This window comes from Thamnophis sirtalis, unplaced genomic scaffold (assembly GCF_051295495.1).
Source record: "Thamnophis sirtalis isolate CommonGarterSnake01/CBP01778 unplaced genomic scaffold, rThaSir2_p1.2 scaffold_7, whole genome shotgun sequence".
Taxonomy (NCBI): Eukaryota; Metazoa; Chordata; class Lepidosauria; order Squamata; family Natricidae; genus Thamnophis; species Thamnophis sirtalis.
Genome location: NW_028261387.1, coordinates 81,401,436 through 81,423,491, shown reverse-complemented (window position 1 = coordinate 81,423,491; position 22,056 = coordinate 81,401,436). Strand labels below are relative to the sequence as shown.

The 22,056-nt window shown below is 39.0% G+C and overlaps 1 protein-coding gene across 1 annotated transcript in view; it reads right to left on the bottom strand.

The window, feature by feature from the left end:
* RTF2 (replication termination factor 2) overlaps nucleotides 1-22,056 on the bottom strand; it is a 55,790-nt gene that overhangs the window by 30,367 nt on the left and 3,367 nt on the right. The window contains exon 5 of the mRNA XM_087720493.1: nucleotides 13,844-13,922. Within this exon, the coding sequence (XP_087576619.1) occupies nucleotides 13,844-13,922 (79 nt within the window). The remainder of the gene's footprint in view (nucleotides 1-13,843; nucleotides 13,923-22,056) is intronic.

Genomic DNA, 22,056 nt, shown 5'->3' with positions numbered 1-22,056 from the left:
GCTGGCTGAGGAATTCTGGGAGTTGAAGTCCACAAGTCGTAAAGCTGCCAAGGTTGGAGACTCCTGGTCTAGACCATGCCCTCTGAACTTAAAAGAACTAAATGAATCATAATTAACTTGTACCACTTGGTCTAAGAGGGATATCTAAATCCATATCTGAATATAATTAATACATTGTTTATTCTTCTTTAACATCATTTTTCTACATGCAATTTTATGTAAAATTTAACTAATAAATTGCTGAATAAAAAGTCATAAAATTAATCAAAAATTCCTGTCATTTGATAATATTGTTCTTCCATCTAGTCTGGCCTAATAAAGCTTTATGTAAAACCAAGTAAAAACCTATAAATAAGTTAATTAATAAATATAAATAAAATTCAGGATTCCATAAATCTTAATTCAGAGAGAAGAGAAAATGAAGTAAGATAAATTAGGTAGACAAAAATAAAAGTATATGGGGCACTGAACTAAATCTTTATACATCAACAATCAAGATTTCACTTGAATCTGTATGTCCTGAACTGAAAGTTTATACGCAGCACAGTATTAATGAAAATATGCTGTATATTATTAATTTACCATTTGAGTTCCTCTATAGGTGACTGAAATATAAAGTCTGAAAATATAGAGGTAGTCCTTGTCTTAGGACCATATGTTCAGCAACTGTTCAAACTTGAATGAGGGCACTTAGGGCCTGTGCCCAATGTTATGGCCGTTGCAAACACACATACCCATGGACATATGACCAAAGTTTGCTTCCTTGGCTGGCACTTATGACTGGCCGCAGAGGTGCTGCAACTCCTCCCATCTGCCTATCTCCACTCCCCAGCTCCACCCTTAAATGTCGTGAAAGTTCCAATAGCGCAGCACAAAGCAGCCACACTGCCCATGAGACTTCAATGGTTCAAAGCAATCACTCACACCCACAAACACTCTCAAAGGCCTAGCTGTTTTCACTGCCCTGCCCTGCAATCACCAAGTTGAGTCAGTCATCTGGTAATCTTCTTAATGGGTGCAATGAATTATGACCAAAATTCCAGGCTCAATTGTGGTTGAGGACTACCCATATCCCAAAGCATAATAGCTACGAGCTTAACCAGAAACAAACAATCTACCAACATATTCCATATAACAACACATAACTGTTTTGTTCCAAGTGATGATTGGAGAAGATTTAATATAAAAAAAACACTCCGTATCATGGTTTACATTTGCTTCTGTGTCAGAAATTTTAGAAATTTAACCTGAATTTTTAGAAAAGAGGCCCTACTAAAGGTCAAATAAAACTCACACAAAAAAATAATTTATTCTCAATGAGGCGTGGCATTTCCGCTACATTTGTAAAGGAAAATTCTTTGCAGATTTCTTAAGCAGATGAGCTTAACTTTAATGTTATCTGTCTCTAATTTGTCTAACAAAGATTCAACCATTTCAATATATGAAGGTTTTGTTAAATAAAGCGCCACTGATTTGGTTTGTATCTTAAAGAATATTTATCTTTTCCCAAGAACACAGAAGGTAGATGTACTGGTAACTGCTCTAATGTGATTTGGTTACGCAAATAAAATGGGCTCTTGTCCCTACAAAGACTTCGGAAATTAGGAGCACTAAATGGGATAGTCAGAGAACAATTTGATTTGCACTTTAAAAACCCTGTATTTACTGTACTTGAGCCAACTTGACTTTTGTTCATTTCCAAGCACAATAAAACTTGTGGGATTGGCGTCATAAAGCTCTAACTAATTGAAAGTGTGCAGCTAGGATACCTGAAAGTCTTCTGCCTCCTCCTCTATATGTACCTATTGCAATTTCTGAAATGAGACTTTATTTTAATTCTAGAAAAGTTGGGTTGGGTCCTCTCCACTGAGCTCTTAAAGGGAAGGAAAATGCAAAAGTTTCACAAAGATTGTAATGGCTGCAGATGGATTTGATCCATATACACCGTCATCTCACTATTCCTTTCCAAAATATGTAATGTTATGAAAAACACAGGAAAAAGACTAAGGAGTGTTTTGCAAAGGGAATTAAAAAGAGAGAGAAAAGAAAATCTAACTGATAGTATAAACCAACACAATTCACTATTCTCCATAGCAATACCAATAGCACTTAGATTTATAAACTGCTTCACAGTGCTTGACAGCTAAATGGTTTACAGAGTCAGCGTATTGCCACCAACAATCTGGATCCTCATTTTATCAATCTCTTAAGGGTGGATGGCTGAGTCAACCTTGAGTCGGTCACGATCGAACTTCTGGCAGTGGGCAGAATAGAGCCAGCAATAATGCATTCTAACCACTGCATCACCACAGCTCTATTAACTTTTTACCTTTGCAAACCATTCCACCTATCTATTCTATTTTATACATTGCCTTTAAACTTTAGATTTCCTTCTCTCTGAAGTTCTCATTTACTCCTTACAGTCATGTCTTTCTTATATTTCTGCTTCTTCTCAGCCTGTTTCTCCTCCTTTCCCAAGGGAAAAAAGAGAATAAGCCAGTGTATGGTTTATGATTAGCAGGACCCAGGTTTTGGTCTTCTTCTGCTACAGATGCTCACTGGACAGATACTTTCTCACTCCAAACTATCTCACTGGGGTAGTCTTGTAGCAAAAACAAAAAAAGCACTATGAAACCTCCTTGTTCTTCTGAAGAGGACTAAATACAAGTAGGAAGGAATACTAGGTACATGCATCGCTTTGGGTTGCTTATAAAGTACTACCATGGGATAAAAACCAACTAACTAAATAAACAAACAAATAAATAACATTTATTTTCTCATTCATTCTCTCTGTATGAGTAAACACAATACGTTTATTTATATTGGCCATTGATTTTAATAAGCACTCCACATTTATTCTTGAAGTAACAGAAAATAAATAACTGATGTTGTTGTTGATGATGATGATGATTAGTGTATGGTGGTGTTACAGTAGCCAGGAGACCACAATGCTATTGCAGGGCAGTAGTTTGGCTTGCCAAGGTACCAGCCTTGTTATAGGAAACGCTTGCACCCTTCCCAAGGTGTGCCACAGCAGACTGAAAGACCAGTGGTCCTTCCTGAGGTGTCACCCAAGCCCCCCCCCTTCCCAGAGCTGCCTCTCAAGCGGGCCCCATAACCAGGAAAGTTCAGAGCCATCAAGAATCTGATGGCCTGCACAAAGCACCAGCTCATCTCTCCATTGAAGTGGTACCTATCTTATCTGCTCACATACAAGATGCTTTCACTGTAAGGTGGGCCAAAGCTGAGGTGAGTGATGGGAGCTCATTCACTCATTCACTATGGCTCAAACCGCCAGAGCTGAGGCCATCTCCCTCATCATTAAGCCACTGAGTCAGAGTGCCTCTTCATGTTGCCCATCCCAGATATGATTGATTCTTAATCAAAGCAATATAGCTATTAAAGCATTATCAACCAGATGAAGAAGGGAAAATGCAGCCTGTTTTTTTACACTCAGGCTGAAATGGATAGAGAGGCATTCAACTGATTCAAATTCTTATTTCCTTCCTTTATTTATGTTAAAGGAAGGATGTCATTTTGCAATTCAATAGACGTTCCTTCTTGCCAAGCACTGAAGAATTGTTCTTTATTCTTCATACTTGCCACACCGTGTATCAGTAATGACGCTTATCCTATTTTTATAGCTGGACCCAGCAATATATCTTTTCAATGGGGTTCATTCCCGGCTTGAAAATATCTCATTACAAGAAAGATGTGGAAATGCCTTGCCTAACGTACAGTAAAACAGTTCATCAGCAGCAAGAAGTTGATGAAACCTTCCATTTCAGTTATCTCTGGCTCAGTCAAAAGGCCATTAATTATTAAAGATTTTCCCAGCTATGAGTATTTTCTTCAGCAGCTGTGCTTATTTTAAATAATCTCTAACCTTACCATTGGTCATTTGTTCCATTATTTATGTGAGAAACCTAAATCCAAATAAACTTTAAAAGGAAAGTAGTTATTGTTTTTCAAGCATAAATCATCTACTTCCTCCCACCCTGGAACTGTAGACGTAATTTAGAAGGATTTTCTTCATGAAAAACAACGGATGGCAATGATTTATCCACTGGGTTTCTGTTACACAAACTGGCTGCAAGCTGATATTGCAAGGGAGAACTCTTCTTCAGTAATTTTGGAGTCATTTTGATAGCAATATTCCATAAAAGATCAGCAATGTTTTTGACATCACTGTAGTTTTCAAGAAAATACACATGATGCAGGCTTTCTTGAAAGGGATCGTGAAAAAGAATAGATAATGTTTAGCTTTCAAGACCACGAATTTAGAACAAAGGAAATAAAACAAACAGAAACATTAGAGGGATAGAGAAATCTTGATCAGGATGAGGGGCGTTGTTTATTTTCCTCCTCTGAAGCAAATGGTCATGTTTTTAAATTAGCTATTTGTAATGGCAAAGTATATTTTAAAAATCATTAGTACTTTTCAGTATGCCTAACAACTTCTCTGGGTAAAGTGCAACAATTAAATTATAGATGTTGTTTAGTTACTTTCAAGCTAACAATGCATTTTCAAGATAAACCCTGATTACCAATTCTCCTCTCACTGCCTAGGTTCAGTAACTATATTTATCCTTAATGTACTAAGGGAAAGGAATGCAGATGATACAATTAACCCTCAGGATATTTCGCATATAATAACACAGGTTTCTACTATTTTCCTCAATCAAAGTAAATTGATTGCATAAATTAGAGTTCAACAACTGTATTTATCCTTAGGAAAGGAATGGGCAGATGATACAATTAATCCTGAGGATATATTGCATACAATAATAGAGTTTTCTACAATTTTCTCAAATCAAAGTAAGTCGATTTAGTTTAAAAGAAATTGTGACAGAACAACTGCTAACTTGTTTTATTTAATTTACTTATCAAATTTATATTAGTCCTTTGACAAAAAATAATTTCCATCAATTAATTATTGATATGTAGTATATCAATATTACTATTAGCCTGTTTCTCTGAAAATAAGACCTCCCCGGATAGTAAGCCCAATCGGACTTTTGAGTGCATGCGCTAAAATAAGCCTCCCCCGAAAATAAGCCTCCCAAAAATATTGTAACACAGCAGCAGCCATGAGGTGACCACGCTCGCCGCTTCCTGAACTTCAAAAATAATAAGACCTCCCCGAAAATAAGGCCAAGTGAAAACACAGTATCTACTAATAGATAGTTTGGTGTTACAGTGGGCAGATTGACCACATTGGACTGAGGTTTAATGGAAATTTACCACCAAAATGTACATAGAGCACTGGGTTGCCTATTCCTGCCACAGAGGCATTTGTTTTTGATCAAATAAAGACTACTCATATTTACAGAACATGTCACTGACATAAATAGAATATTAGAACATTTCTGTTTGTATTCCCTGCACAAGAAATATGGCATAGAACTTCTACCTGCAAAGCAAAACTGAGTTGATTTAAGGCTCCTTGCCTTTAGTAAACTCAATTGGACAGACTGTAATTTTGCCTTTGCTAAACAAGCACCCAGTTCATATGAACAAGTAAAATTCAGAATGAACACTTTGTAATATTTGAAAAGTGCACACACTATTCTGCACAGGAGTCTAGAGGTGAAAATCTATTTTAGGGGGGGAAACTTCTGTACTGCATAGGATCTTATTATCATTACAGGAATGAATCTTTGCTGCCTGTAATATTAATCTGTCATTCTACCATTAAAAGTGGCATGTCACAGTCACCATGCCTGAAATTTTTCACATGTCAACACTCCTCATTTACAGTGTGACAAAGATTCTTGTTTACTCTGTTGGAAGGGCTCTATAGAATAGCATCTCAAATACGTTTTGGTAAAATGTTTTATATATAACGTAGAATGAACAGAGGCAATACATGGGCCATATGAAGAGTAAGTATGGGGAGATATTATTTGTATATATTTATTAATGGACAGCTTGGTTATTTGTATTTATTTATTAAAGACATTTCTATATTGCTTCCCCTAAGATATAAGATAAGACTGGACAGCCATTTGTCTGGAATGGTATAGCATCTCCTGTTTGAGCAGGGGATTGGATTAGAAGACCTCCAAGGTCCCTTCCAACTCTGTTATTCTATTACGAAAACGTACACAACCACAAGATTATTACTGCATTTTTTCTTTCTTTTTTCTTTTTCTTTTTTTGCGGGATAACAGCCATGAAACAACCAAGACTGATTTATTCCTCATATCGTCAGGATGGAAAACTCCTGCTTGAAGCCTCAGTTGGTATCAATTAAGCAACATTTGTATGGTTAGGCTGGGGAATGGAAGGTGGTGGCACATGGAACAATGATATGATTCAGATTCAACAGAGGTGATGATAAAAAAAAATACAATGGAGATCCAAGGCAAACAATACAAGCTGAGTAGAACAATTTAATATGAATGCGTCAGAACAGAGCTAAATTGAGTGAGCCTGAGGATCTTTAGTCCACACCTCCATCAGTGTAGATAGAGGTGATAAATAAATCAAGAGCACTTAATGATCTTCTAATATCGGAGTTTTTCAATGCAGCTTTGAACTAGTGTCAGTAAGTAAAGTTAACATCTAACTAAGTAAAATTAACTTGGAGACCATAAAGATTGGAGATGCAGTCTACAAATGGTGGTAGCCCTCCATTACAACCACAATCAGACCTAAAATTTTTGTGAAGTAAGACATTTGTTAAGTGAATTTTTCCCTGCTTTACAACCTTCCTTGTCACACTTAAGTGAATCGCTGTAGTTGCTACATTAGTAACATGGTTGTTAAGTGAATCTTGACTTCCCTCTTGACTTGGTTCGTCAGAAAGTCGCAAAAGGTGAACATATGGCCCCAGGACACTGCAATGGTTGTAAATATGAGTCGGATGCCAAGCATCTGAATTTCGATCACGTGACTACGGGGATGCCACAATGGTCATAAGAAAATACGATCCTGTTACATTTTTCAGTGCCGTTTGGCTTTGAACAGTCACTAAACGAACTGTTGTAAATTGAGAACTAATTGTATTATATATCATACCCAAGAAATGAAGTATATCTAAAGTGTGGGTGAGGTTTTTTTTTTTCTTAACAAGTTCAGATTGGGCTGAGTAAATGTCTTTGAAGATTTCAAAGAGATAGCACACTTGGGGAACACTGCTAATTGCTAATAAAAAACAAACATTAACAACCAGAAACATAGCAACCAACTCCTACAGGACACATTTGTCTCACAAATATGTCAGCACTTACTTTTGTAGATAACTAGTGGTTTGTTTTCATCTTAACACAGAAAAAAAAAACCAAACCCTCATGAAATTACAGGTATTTTGACTTATTAATGTTTGTATTTGACATCTTTGTCTGCATTCCTCTGAACCAAAGAAAGCCAGGAAACATTCCCTTCACCTAAATAAAGGATCGAATCATAGAATCATAGGCCTAGAAGGGATCTTGGAGGTCTTCTAGTCCAAATCCCTCCCTGCCCAAGGCAGGTTCAAGTTCAAAAAAATTCCATGAAATTCCAAAAAATTGAGGATACTCAACTTGGGTTGTGTTTAATTGCAAATGTGTGTCTGTCCTGCATGGTGTAAACCATTGGGTAATAAGAAAACCCACTATTGTTATTTATTCAAAATAATTCAATAAATCATGATAAAGGTAAAGGTTCCCCTCGCTAGTCATTCCTGACTCTGGGGCGCGGTGCTCATCCCTGTTTCAAACCCGAAGAGCCAGCGCTGTCCGAAGATGTCTCCGTGGTCATGTGGCCGGCATGACTAAATGCCAAAGGCGCATGGAACGCTGATACCTTCTCACGAAAGGTGGTTCTTATTTTTCTACTTGCATTTTTATGTGCTTTCAAACTGCTAGGTTGGCAGAAGCTGGGACAAGTAACGGGAGCTCACTCTGTTATGTGGCACTAGGGATTCGAACTGCTGAACTGCCAACCTTCTGATCGGCAAGCTCAGCGTCTTAGCCACTGAGCCACCACGTCCCACAATAAATCATAAACGTGGTTTATTGTGATGTGTAAATCAGAATTTTGCTTTCAGTTAAGCAAGTTTCTGAGCTTTTTGAAAATGTGTTTTGGGACAACTGTATCAAACTACACAACTGTTGTTTTTTTAAATTATCTACCGGCAAGAGAAAATAAATTAAATTACTTAAAGTAAATGAGCCCATCTCGGAATTTCTATCTGAAGCCCATAATTACATTAGGAACTATTAACAGTAGGCTGGTTTTAAGTCTGAAAGTTGAGCATATGCTTGTTCATTTGATTTTTTTTTTTCATTTTAAAAGAATGTATAATATATCTACTACCAATTAGGTATTGCTGACTTTCTTTAGATAAAACGTACGCCTTCCTGCATAAGGTGACTTTAGATAGCATGGCCCTTGAAAATACTTTGGCTCAAAGGTGTACAAATGCCTGACAATGTGAAGGTATATATTAAAGCACATAGTGAGTGTCCTGTACAGCATGGCTTCAGAAATGTATATTTCTCCAGGCTCGATTGATCACATCCCAGTACACTGCAGAATGTACAAATCTTGATCACTGTTATCTCTGTGACACTTTTCCTTTAGCTTCTTTGCTTCTGCTTATCAACTTTTGATAAAGTTGATAAGCAGAAGAAACAGGGAGATAGGGATCTGTTTGCTTTACCTTATCTCATCCTCCCTCCTTCACATCCAGTAGGCAAGCCTACATTACAGGGTGTTGAGGGGGAAAATGATTGAGTCACAGTGCCTTCCAATGAACCAATACTTATTTGCACGCTGCTGTATTAGTCAGGCAGTATCTCAATTAAGGGAAAAGTTTACTTTGGGGAGTTAGGAACGAATCAACTGATATTTGTCAACATTAACACAACTGGCTGGACAGCATCCATCCTTCTGAGGCAGAGGTGGTATTCAGCAGGTTCTGACCACTTCTGGAGAACCGGTAAATACCACCTCTGACTAGCCCCTCCCACATCTGTTCTCTGCCTCTCAAGTCCCAGCTGCTCAGGAGGCAATGGGGATTTTGCAGTAACCTTCCTCTGGAGTGGGGAAGAAATGGAGATTTTACAATATCCTTTCCCTGCCACACCCACCAATCCCACCAAGTCACGCCCACAGAACTGGTAATTTTTTAAAAACCCCACCACTGTTCTGAGGTCAGTAAAACGAGGACCCAGATTGTCGGGGGGCAATATGCTGACTCTGTAAACTGCTTAGAGAGGGTTGTAAAGCACTATGAAGTGATATATAAATCTAAGTGCTATTGCTATATCTTAATACTAAATTGCTAAACAATTTAACATCTGCTTTAAGAGATTTTTATATGTCCTTGTCTGACCATAAGACTACATACAAAATTTAATATCTACGATATTCTTTTCTCAATCGGGTCAAGCTGGTGCACATTATTCTCATTTAAACCTTAAACACTGTAAAATGAGAATATCAATGGTGCTTTTTAGGCTGCTTTTACTGCCTATTCCTTCCGTTTGTTTTAAAATAGATTTTTATGTGAAAATTATCATTTGAAAGGAATCATCCAAACTCCCACTCTGTAAGGATGTTTCTGGGGAAAAAATGATGTTGCTGCCTTCCAGGTACCAAACATTACTGCAAGATTTTATAAACTGAGAGCATACATGAAAATGTAAACAAACACTAGGAAGTTTACAACAGGAGACGGCATGTCCTTGCATGTGTGTTGGAATTCAGAAATGTTTGGACATTTTTCCCACACTTAATGAAAACACAGATATATCTAAAAGAAGACAACACTTCCAATTTGACTTAGAATGCATTCTGTTTAATGGAATCCAGAAAGATGAATTAGCTAAACATTCCTCTGCCTATTGAGGACATAACTGATTTTCAGTGTGATGCCTAAACCCTAGATCAAGGGTGTCAATCTCTTAGCCCATGGACTCGATGTGTCACATGCTGGCCACATCCACCCATGTTTTAGTGAAGGGGGAAAAAGTCACGATATGTCACGTAGCAACAATGCGACAAGCTGTGAGTTTGACACCGCTACCCTAGATGAACTGGTACGGGAGGGAGGTGGGGAGGAAATTCCTATATATACAGTTTTTGTTTTTAAGCAGAGAAGCTGCCAAGTTGCCAAAATGTTGTAGGACCATAGCAAATTTCCTCAATTCTCAACAGACCCTGCTGCCAAGTAGAAAGAAGCTGAAGGGAGAGGCCTGGAAAGATGAAGAATGAGATTATGGGGGGAAATGAAATCCAGAGTTATTGGACATCTGACAGAGCAGCAGTGGTGATGGAGGCAATTTATTAATACTAATAAGGGCTGCTAATTAATTCATTAATACTATCAGTGCTGCTTTGGCGTCTCATGGTAACCTTTTACACATAGTCCTTGACTTACAACCAGTCACTTAGTGACTGATTGAAATTATGATGGACCTCTCTAGGATACTTATAGCCTGATTCCAAAGTTCTGGTGGCCATGTCTCCCACACACCCCGTGGTCATTTGATCACATGTTAGGTGCCAAACAACTGGATAAAATTTATGGCTATTTGCACCACCCCATGTCACGTTTTAGAATTTTGGCCAAAAATTGGCATTTGCTTTCGGTTTTCAGCAAAAATAGCCCATAGAAAAACCGTTGATATACTTAATGACCATGGTGTTTGCTTAAAGACCATAGTACTCGCTTAATGAGCACCACAAAATGGTAATAAAATCTAGTCAGTCTAAAGAGCAGCCCGTTTTACAACCATCACTACTTATGACTGTTATGGGACAGCTTCATTACTGTTGTAAAACACGGACCACTTGTATTTTACATATTAATAGCTACATACCTATTTTATTACAGACATCTTGGCATTTCTCTTTCTTGGAAAGATAAACTAAAACAATATTTTAAAAATTCTAAAATATTCTAAAATACAAAGAAGCTTTTGAAAATATTATCTACTCCTTTATTTCTGAATTATGTACCATGAGTTTTATTCTACACATTAATATATTAAACTTTAATGAAAAGAAGACAAAAGGGGGGGAGGAGCAGGATCCTATGCCTGAATGATATGACAATGAATGGATGGTTGATACCAATAGAAATTAGCCCTTAAGACTGCCCCATATCGCTTTACAGCACTCTCTGGACAGTTTACATACAGTTTACTGGTCAGCATATTGCCCCCACCCCACCCCAAACAATCTGGATCCAACAATCATTTTACCAATCTCGGAAGGATGGAAGTCTGAGTCAACTTGAGCCCCATCAGGATTGAACTCCAGACTGTTTGCAATTCCGGGGTCCTTGATTGTTGTTTCGATATTAGATTTCATGAATTCTTATGCAAGATCCTTTCATAAGTTGCTTTGAGAGCCTCTCTAGGGCTATAAAATACATATTAACTTTTTAATTTAAAAAATCTACTACCCCAATAAGGTTTATCTAGCACAACACTCTTCTCTGAAATGCAGTTTTGACTGGGGTCCACAATCAGCTGATTAAGTAATCAAAGGTAACACAAGCTGTAAAAATTCAGAAATGCTCCGTACTAAAGAGTTGTACCAAAATCCAGATGTTTCAAATTTGGTCCCTGCCCAGCAACCCTAATCTAAAACAGCAACCATGCACACTATATTTGATCTCTTTTTTTTCTACCCAGCGGGAGATGCAATCAAAGTAATTTGTTAAGCTTTTTCTCTTCCAAATGGGATAGCAATGAGGTTGAGCAGACCATCCCTTCTGCAAATACCCCCTTGCATACATCCAAGGTAAGTGATTAAAGAGAAGGTTCCTTCAATGGTTCAAGGGAGCTTCTTATTAGGGCAACAAGATAATTTGGGAAAATTATCTTGTTTCCTTAATGGTCAGGGGAACATTGGGGAAAGAAGAGAGAGAGAAAAACATAATTTCCTTTATTCCATATGTACAATATACTGGCAAAGAGCTATAGTAAATAGCCCAACTAAAGCTCAAAAGAGAAAAAGACTTTACTAGTAATCAGCACCCAGATCAGCATAGATTAACTCCAGGGTCAACATCAGAGCAACAATCAAGTAAGGAAATACCCCAATCAAGAAACTAACAGAACAGAATGACAGAGTTGGAAGGGACCTTGGAGGTCTTCTAGTCCAACCCAATCCTTCAAACAAATGTTATCCAATATCTTCTTAAAAACTTTCAGATTTAATTTTCGTTTAAAATGTAGACATTGATCAAACTTCTGCAACACGCAAAAAAAAAAACCATTACAAATGCATTTAATGATAAAAAGAACACTCATAACCTCTCTTTCCAAGAAATATTTTAAGATGATAATTCAGTAATTAATTCAACAATGTCTGTCACTCTGATTTCTTTCTCTCAATCACCTAACAAACAAGTCGTCTCAGCGAAGAGTTCAACTGCAAGGATGTTTAAGCTTGTTTTGTGAAGGATCACAAGAAATAAAGTTGAGAACCACTATGGCAATAGCAATAGCAATAGCAGATTTTTATATACCGCTTCATAGGGCTTTCAGCCCTCTCTAAGCGGTTTACAGAGTCAGCATATTGCCCCCAACAACAATCCGGGTCCTCATTTTACCCACCTCGGAAGGATGGAAGGCTGAGTCAACCTGAGCCGGTGAGATTTGAACCGCTGAACTGCTGATCTAGCAGTCAGCTGAAGTGGCCTGCAGTACTGCACTCTACCCACTGCGCCACCTCGGCTCGGCTCGGCTAAAGGAACCATCTCTAAAGAAATTCAGTACAATAAACAAAATCTAAAATACCAATAAATCATTGTCTACTAACATTTGTATTTCAAACTCAAGAAGCAACACCACATCAAAAGCTCTGCATTAATTTCAGTAGTAAAAAGGAAACAAATTTAGAAACTGCAGTGTTCAATGCTCTGTTCATTTTAAATGTGGACGATCACAGAATTTATGTTACTATGAATAACTGTGAACCCGGAAAGCCAAGACTGTCCATATTGCAGTGGGTTGGTTATGGAATACAAAAGGGGCTTACGGCATAGACTTTATTGTCAGGTGCAAGCAACCAGATCCACACATGCAGAGTTCAAGCTAATACTTCATTATATTCTGCCTATTACACAGAAATATCTCCAGACCGCTTGCTTTCTCTTGGGAATAGACAGATAAGACTCTATGGAGCTGGGGATGTGAATGGGCTAGTCCTGGATCTCTTGTAGTTGCACAAAGATTCGAGCCTAATCTCCCATTTGAGTCTTCCTGCCTGCCTAGCTGGGCATTTCCTGAAACACAAAGGAATTAAAACTTCAAAGACCTGTGAACTCAAAGTAACACTAGATTTATAGCAACCGTTCATATTACCAAAAAGTAAGTATCTAAATTTGGGGGAATACTGAGATCTTAAGAATGAAGAACAGAGTAATTTTATTATCAGAGTTCCTTAAAAAGTAGGGCCACATAAACGAAACTGGAAAAAACAACAACAGGAAAACAAAATCCTAGCTCTAGAGACAGATGTCAATTTGGCTAAAAGTGAAAAGCTTTGTGCTTGAATGATTTTTTACTGGGCTGCCAAGACAAAAGACAAAGGTTCCCATTGAATGAACAACCAATGGTTTGTTTTTTTTCAATAACCAACTGCATCCAAAATCAAAATGAAGCAGTGAGGATAAATATTTCCTTAACTCACAAATGCGATCTAGTTAGCTAGTATGAAAGCTTTGTTAAAATCCACAGAGTTTAAGATAAAGGAACACAGGACAAGGTTATCCTAGAATTCTGTGTGTGTGTGTGTGTGTGTGTGTGTGTGTGAGAGAGAGAGAGAGAGAGAGAGAGAGAGAGAGAGAGAGAAGGGGGGGAGAAACTATTGGAGTCAGAGCAAGGAGGTAACGTACCTTGTGACAAGTTTCCGTTTTAATTTCTTTGAGAGCACGTTCAGAAAACACACACCCACAGTTGCGTAGGAAGCAAAAGCTGAGAAAACCAAAGGAAGAGAGATTAAGTAAATTAAACACATAGCATTTTGTCCAGTTAAAGCAACTCTGATTAGAACAATCCTACACAGGTAGTCCTTGACTTACAACCAAAATTAAGCCCAAAATTTCTGCTGCTAAGTAAGACATTTGTTAAGTGAGTTTTGCCCCATTTTGCAATCTTGCTTGCCACAGTTAAGTGAATCACTGCAGCTGTTAAGTCAATAACATGATTATTAAGTCAATCTGGCTTCCCCATTGACCTTTGCAGAAGGTCGCAAAAAGGGCTCACATGACCCCAGGCACTGCAACTGTCATAAATATGAGTCGGTTGTTAAGCGTTTGACTTTTGTTCATGTGACCATGGGGATGCCGCAACAGTTGTACGTATGGAAAATGGTCACTTTTTTTAGCCCTGTTATACTTTTGAATGGTCATTAAGTGAACTGTTGTAAGTCAAAGACTTCCTGTATATTTTAAACTAGCAACAAGACCTACAGAATTCATATATACTTGTTTCTGTGAAAACATATATAGGATCCCGCTGTAGGTAATGTTATGCAGGCTAATTTTTAATCAATACACTATTTGTTTAAAGGTATCCTAGTTGCAATGCTGCACACTCCTTGTTAGGAATTAAATCTCTTTGCAAGGCCAGATTTTCCTAAGCAAATCCCTGACTAGCAACAATTTGCAGATGGAATAGGGAAGTGGTATCCTGTTGCAACAAAATAATTTCCAGAGCTTACTAAAAAGACAAAACAAGGGAATATTACTCCCACGCTCCATCTGATATTTTAACAGACATAAGGTAAATAATGCTAATATTCTTACCAGATATTGTTTCTGGGAAATCAAATACGCAACACTATTTTTAAAAATATTTTCAACTACCTTAATTAACTAATGGCTTTTGAAAAATATGGCTTTTGGTGCACAATCACATTTGAAAACTTCTTCTTTCAATTTGTCTTCAGAAACATTTTTTAAAAATGTTTTTGGCAAAACTGCCAATTGATCAGTCTGTATTTCCCAGAACGCCTGTGTTCTTAACAAAGATTAATATGTGGTGATATGAACATTTTAAGAAAAAAAAACATTGCAAGACTACAATATTTGCTACTACATTTCAGTAAACTAATAAACATCATGGGTGTTTCTTAGATTTAACATTCTACTTTTGCCAACTGTTAAAATATTGGGTTGTAAGTAGATCCAGACATTTCAAACCTAAGCATGTAAGTCATTCTTGGATGAGGTTTACAAACATTCATCAATAAGTTTGATTTCTCTAACAATGTAAAAGTAAGAATTTTGGTAATTAATGAATATATATCCTGTTTCCCTGAAAATAAGACCTCCCTGAATAATAAGCCCAATTGGGCTTTTGAGTGCATGCATTAAAATAAATCCTTCCTGAAAATATTGCAACGCAGCAGCAGCCATGAGGTTACCACACTTGCTGCCTCCTGCACCTCAAAAATAATAAGACCTCCCAAAAAATAAGGCCAAGTGCTTATTGGGGGAGGGGTCAAAAGAAAATAAGACCCTGTCTTATTTTGGGGGAAACACGGTATTTGCAAAAAAAAGTTGTACTGAATACATTGAGAGCTAATTGTACAACAAGTTCCAAGGCTGCTGTAAACTGTAAATATTAATGACTGCATAATCATATGTTATGTTTGCTTACAGTGAAGGGAAAAGAGGTTAATAAGGATCTGAATGAAATAAGGGAGAGCCAAGCATGACAGCATTTTCCAATACCTAACAGTAAAACCAGTGAGAATGGTACTTACTGTTGTGTGTGTTTATTTCTGAAAAAGTGCATTCAGAACAAATTGGGAATCTGTCTGTTTCTTAGTTTGTGAGAACAGAAAGATGCAGGAAGGAGAAAAAAATGTAACATCACTTTCAGTGTATATTCTGTATTATTTGGAGTTTTGGTTTTATATCTATGTTACTCTTTTTCATTTAACACACGGTTGTATTATTAGGGACTGTGCATAATTGTTTTCATAATTTACACTATTGATAATAAATTATCTGCATTTACCTTGAAGCCATTTGATGTTACATTACAGAGGGCTTTTTTAAAAACTATGCTCCAGGGAATTCATAAGAGACTAAAGACAAAAGATGAATAGAAGAAAAGAGTTCACTCAACTGCAGCCAATTTTCCAGTTTTAATAGACTTTTGCTCCTTCACTAGCAGTTCCAGAATTCTTTTTTTTAATATAAATTCTTAATTAAAAAAATAACTCAATAAAAACTTAAAACCCCTGACACAGGTGATTGAAAATATAGTTTTTATTGCCACGTATTCTACTATTCATTTTCTATTCATTTTCTATTGTGGGAAAATGGGAGGGGGGGTGATATGTAACAAACATCCTTTGCCTCTGCACCTGACTGGAACTGGATGGGTGGAATCTGTCTTCGTGGCAGTGGAAGATTGGACCATGTGATTGACTTGTGGGTTTTGGGATCTTGAACTTTCAACTGGGTGGGAAAACCTGGAAGCTTTCAGATTCGGGTTTTCCCAGATTTACCAACATGGCTCTCTTAGTAAATTGGAACTTTGAAGAAACTTTTGCCTCAGACTCTGATTTACTTTTGGATGCTATTTGGAACCCTGACAGCATAAATAATTCCAACCTGCTCAGAACTATTTTTTAAAAAAATACGTGCTAAAATAAGAACACAAACAAATGTTTTAACTCCATCTAATTTAAGCTGCAATTTGAATCACATTGGCGAGGAAACAAGTATCATTGGATTTAATATATAAAAACATTTTAGGACTAAATATTCAGCTGAGTTCTGTCTGTATATGGGTGGGTTTTTTTTAAAAAGAACATTTCCCTCATTTGCTTAAGAATACGGATTTACTAGTTCAATGTCATCAAAGGTTTCTTAGCCAAGGAATCTTGCATAGCAAGAATGGGAAAAATTTCAAGATGCCAGAAGCCATCACAATGGAGTAAATACTGTAATGTAATTGGACATTTTAGCATCCATGAATTCTAGTCAGATTTCAACAATCTGCTGGCTGGCCTGAAGTCCCAATGGGGGAGTTCTACTCTGGAGGTGGTGCTAGACAGACAACAAATTCCACTTCCCCCTCGTTCCCCACTCTACCATCTTTTTTATTAGTCATATTGATACATTTTCTTTGTTGTCTTTTTCTTTATTTTATTGTTCTACTATTTTACTTTCACTTTCCTTAACCTTCCTTTTTATGTCCTTGCTTGTTATTGTTGTAAGCTGCCTAGAATAGCCCCATGATGAGATAGGTGGCAAATAAATTTAATAAGACAAAGAACAAGAAAGCAAAGATAGTGCCCATCACGCTAGGCCCTTTGGGTCCAGGCTCAAAACAACTGGAGCACCACTTGAACACCATTGGCACTGACAAATTCACCATCCATCAATTGCAAAAGGCAGTCTTATTTCGAACAGTTTACATCCTACAATGGTATCTGTTAACATCATCAAACATCCACTTCTGTCTATCCCAGGTCCTTGGGGAGGCCTCAACAGACGGATAAAAATGCCAAGTCCGGTCTAAACATCTGGCTGACAGTGTGATGAACTACGTTATAGTAATCTCACCCCCAAGACCTCACATATTAACTATCTCATACATGAACACCTAAATCTCTTGTGATGTAAAGAAGATGTGCAAGATATTTTGAGTGACAGTGTTGAAGCTAGATAATGGTTACCACAGTTCTTCTTCTTCTTGTGCCATATTCATCATCGGACATTGGCGATCATGTTAGCAATCCTATTTTTGTCAATAGCTGCATGAAAAAGTTCTGCTGAGTTTTGTCCAAACCAGACCCTTAGGTTTTAAAGCCATGATGTCTTCTTCTGCCTGGACCTCCTTTGCCTTCAATCTTTGCCTGGAGGATTAAGTGAAGTATGCCGTATTTTTCTGAGTGTTGCATCACATGTCTTAAATATTCTAACTTTCATTTTTTAATGGCTTTTATGATTCCATTTGCTTTCCCAGGTGGCTTATTACCTCCTCATTTGTGATTCTGTCAACCAGCTTATACGTAACACTACAGTTCACTTGCATAAATATGTCAACAAATGAAGGTGATGGCTGAGAAGGATAGGAAGATCTTCTGGTGCCATTTGACCTGTTGGGCTATTAAGCTATGAAGGACTTTGTCAGCAGTAGTGATGAAAGTTTGAACATGCAGAGCCTCCAGAATTTTATTTATTTATTAATTAAATTTGCATAGCTGTCGACCAAAAACAACATCAGACTCCAGCAAGCTACACGGCGTGAGTACAGACATTGCTGCATCTTTGTTTTCACGGAGACATGGCTGAGTGATAGAGTTCCAGATGCTGCTATTTAGCTGGACAGATTAACTGCGTTTCGTGCCGACAGAAATGCAGCTCTGTGCGGTAAGACTCGTGGCGGCGGATTGTGTGTATACATCAACACAGAATGGTGTAAAAACTGTCCTTGTTTCCACCTACGGCTCACCGCTTGTGGAGTTTATGGTTGTGAGATGTAGACCTTTTTATTTACCCAGGGAATTCACTACTGCTATTATACTCGGCGTGTATATTCCACCTAGCACTAATGCCAAGGAAGCGCTCTGTATACTTCACCGGACCATCAACGAACTGCAGAACACACACCCTGATGTATTGTTTATTGTTGCCGGAGATTTCAATCATGCAAATCTCAGGACTGTGCTTCCTAAATTTCATCAAAATGTGGGCTTTGCAACCAGAGGGGAAAACACGCTGGATGTTGTTTATACAAACATCCGGGGTGCATATCGGGTGAAGCCCTGCCCCCACCTTGGCTACTCAGACCACATCTCTGTTATGCTAATTCCAACATACAAACCACTCATCAGGCATTCAAGACCAATTTGGAAGCAGGTGAGGACCTGGCCAGCAGCAGCCATCTCTGCTCTTCAGGACTGCTTTGAATGCACTGACTGGGACATGTTCAGGGAGTCTGCAACCAACGGTGACTCCATTGACTTGGAGAAGTACACATTGTCAGTGCCTGGCTATATCAGCAAGTGCATTGATGATGTTACAGTCTCCAAGAAAATTATCTCACACCACAACCAGAAGCCATGGATAACTGGAGAGGTGCGTGCTCTACTGAAAACCCGAGATTCTGCATTCAGGGCAGGTGACAAAGCAGCCCTAAGGACAGCGAGAGCCAATCTTTCCCGGGCCATCAGAGAAGCAAAGCGTGCGCATGCCCAGAGTATCCACCAACACTTCACGAATAGCGGCGACACACGGCATATGTGGCAGGGCATCCAAGCCATCACTAATTACAGAACATCACCACCTGCCTATGAGAGTGATGGTTCACTTCCAGATGTGTTAAACAGCTTTTATGCCCGCTTCGAAGCACAGAACGAGAGACAGTGAGGAAGACCACACCTCCTTCCAACGATCAGATACTTTGTCTCTCCACTACTGATGTGAGGAAAGCCCTAAGCAGAGTCAACCCACGGAAAGCTGCGGGACCAGACAACATTCCTGACAGAGTGCTCAGAGGATGTGCAGACCAACTGGCAAATGTTTTCACTGACATCTTCAACATCTCTCTGAGTACCACTGTTGTCCCAAAGTGCTTCCAGACAATGACCATCATCCCCGTGCTGAAGAAGCAATCAGTGTCCTGCCTCAATGACTACCGTCCCGTTGCACTTACTCCCATCATCATGAAATGCTTTGAGAGGCTCGTCTTGAGACATATAAAGACCCTGCTGCCCGTAACATTGGATCCACTGCAGTTTGCATACCGCTTGAATTGCTCCACCGATGACGCCATCTCCACTACACTCCATCTAGCCCTCACTCACCTAGATAACAAAGACTCATACATACAAATGCTGTTCATAGACTCTAGTTCAGCATTCAACACTATCATTCCCCAACACCTGATGGGGAAGCTGACCCTGTTGGGCCTGAACACTTCCCTCTGTAACTGGATCCTGGACTTTTTGACTGGAAGACCTCAGACAGTCCGGATCGTGAACAACACTTCTAACACCATCATACTGAACACTGGAGCCCCTCAGGGTTGTGTGCTCAGTCCCCTGCTGTTCACCCTGCTGATGCACAACTGTGTAGCAATGCACAGTTTGAATCACATCATAAAGTTCGCTGATGACACGACCGTGGTGGGTCTTATCAGCAAGAATGATGAGACAGCATACAGAGAGGAGGTGGAGAAGTTAACAAACTGATGTAAAGCCAACAACCTGTCTCTGAATGTAGGTAAAACAAAAGAGATGATTGTTGACTTCAGGAGGACACAACACGACCGCTTATAGCTATAGCAATAGCAGTTAGACTTATATACCGCTTCATAGTGCTTTTAGCCCTCTCTAAGCGGTTTACAGAGTCAGCATATTGCCCCCACAGTCTGGGTCCTCATTTCACCCACCTCGGAAGGATGGAAGGCTGAGTCAACCTTGAGCCGGTGAGATTTGAACCGCCGAACTGCAGATAGCAGTCAGCTGAAGTGGTCTGCAGTACTGCACTCTAACCACTGCGCCACCTTGGCTTCCTGCTGAAGATCAATGGCTCCTCTGTGGAGATCATAGAGAGTAATAAATTCCTTGGTGTTGACCTGGCGAAGAATCTCACCTGGTCCCTCAACACCGATTCCATAACAAGGAAGGCCCAGCAGCGTCTTTACTTTCTTAGGAAACTGAGGAAGGCACAGCTTCCATCACACATCCTCACAACCTTCTAGAGAGGGACCATCAAGAGCGCCCTGAGCAGCTGCATCACCACCTGGTTTGGGAATTGCACCGTTTCGGATCACAAGACCCTATAGCAAATAGTGAGGACGGCAGAGAAGATCATCGGGGTTGTTCTTCCCTCTGTCATGGACATACACTACACGTTGCATTCGTAAAGCCAAAAATATTGTGGCTGACCACACACCCCCTCCCATACACACTCTTTACTCTCCTGCCATCTGGAAAAAGGTACAGAAGCATTCAGGCCCGCACGAACAGACTGTGTAAGTTTCTTTCCACAAATCATCAGACTCCTCAACTGTCTCCAAGTTCTTAGATTTAGAGCTATATGTAGTTCTGTGTCCTGCTCTTTTTCTTTTTATCTATGTTGTCTGATGTAGCACCTTGGTCCTGGGGAAACGTTGTTTCATCTCACTGTGCATTATACTGTATATTGTTGAAATGACAATAAAACCTATTTGACTTGACTTGACCTGAAAGCAAACTGGCAACCAAAGTAGCTCATGGAGCAAAGGTGTAACGTGTTCTGTTTTAGGCGTGCACATAACTATCCATGCTGCTACATTTTGTACTAGCTGAAGCCTTGGGTTAGTCTCCAAGGGCAACCCCATGTAGTGTATGTAGTCCAATCTGGAGGGGATTAAAGCATGAATGAATGTAAACAGAGTCTGCTGATCCAGGAGTGGCACACAAGAAGGAGCTGTACAAAGGACTTCCTAGCCATGACTGCAATCTGCATATCGAGCTGAAGTCGAACAGAGTAATTAAGGAATAGCACTTTGAGGAGGAGGCTTTCAGGTGCTTCTCATAACATTTAAAATGGACCCAGAACCAGAAACCTTGGTGTGTTTGAGACAGATATGACTGTCTCATATAGTGTGAGGTCCGTTATTTGGTGGTATCAAATGTTGTTGAGTGGTAGCATGTTTGCCTGGATCAGCTGCTAGGACCTGGAGCAATGGTGAAGCAATGTTTCACTGGCAGTGATGAGAGCAGCTGTTACTTATTGCTTGGTGATGGCAACAATCAAGATACACTGGCCTTGGTGTTCCAAATAAAGAGTGAGTGGATGTTGCTAAGCAGCAGCAGTAAGTAGGAGTAGGCAGTATCTGAGTATAGGCCTGAATCCTGTGCCTGCAATGGAATCCATCGACCTGGGCAACAATTGCAGTAACTTGCCTCTCCCATATTTTATGAAGACTGCAAGCAAGCCAACAAATTTCTACTTAGTGCAATCATGGAAAGTGTTTTTTGTTGTGTACAGTAGAGGAATCTCTAGCTGACAGAATTAGAACGTTAAATTATTGTTTGAAAATATCATGGTGGATGTTTTCTGGACTGGAACAGAGATGGAGGGAGGCAATTGTG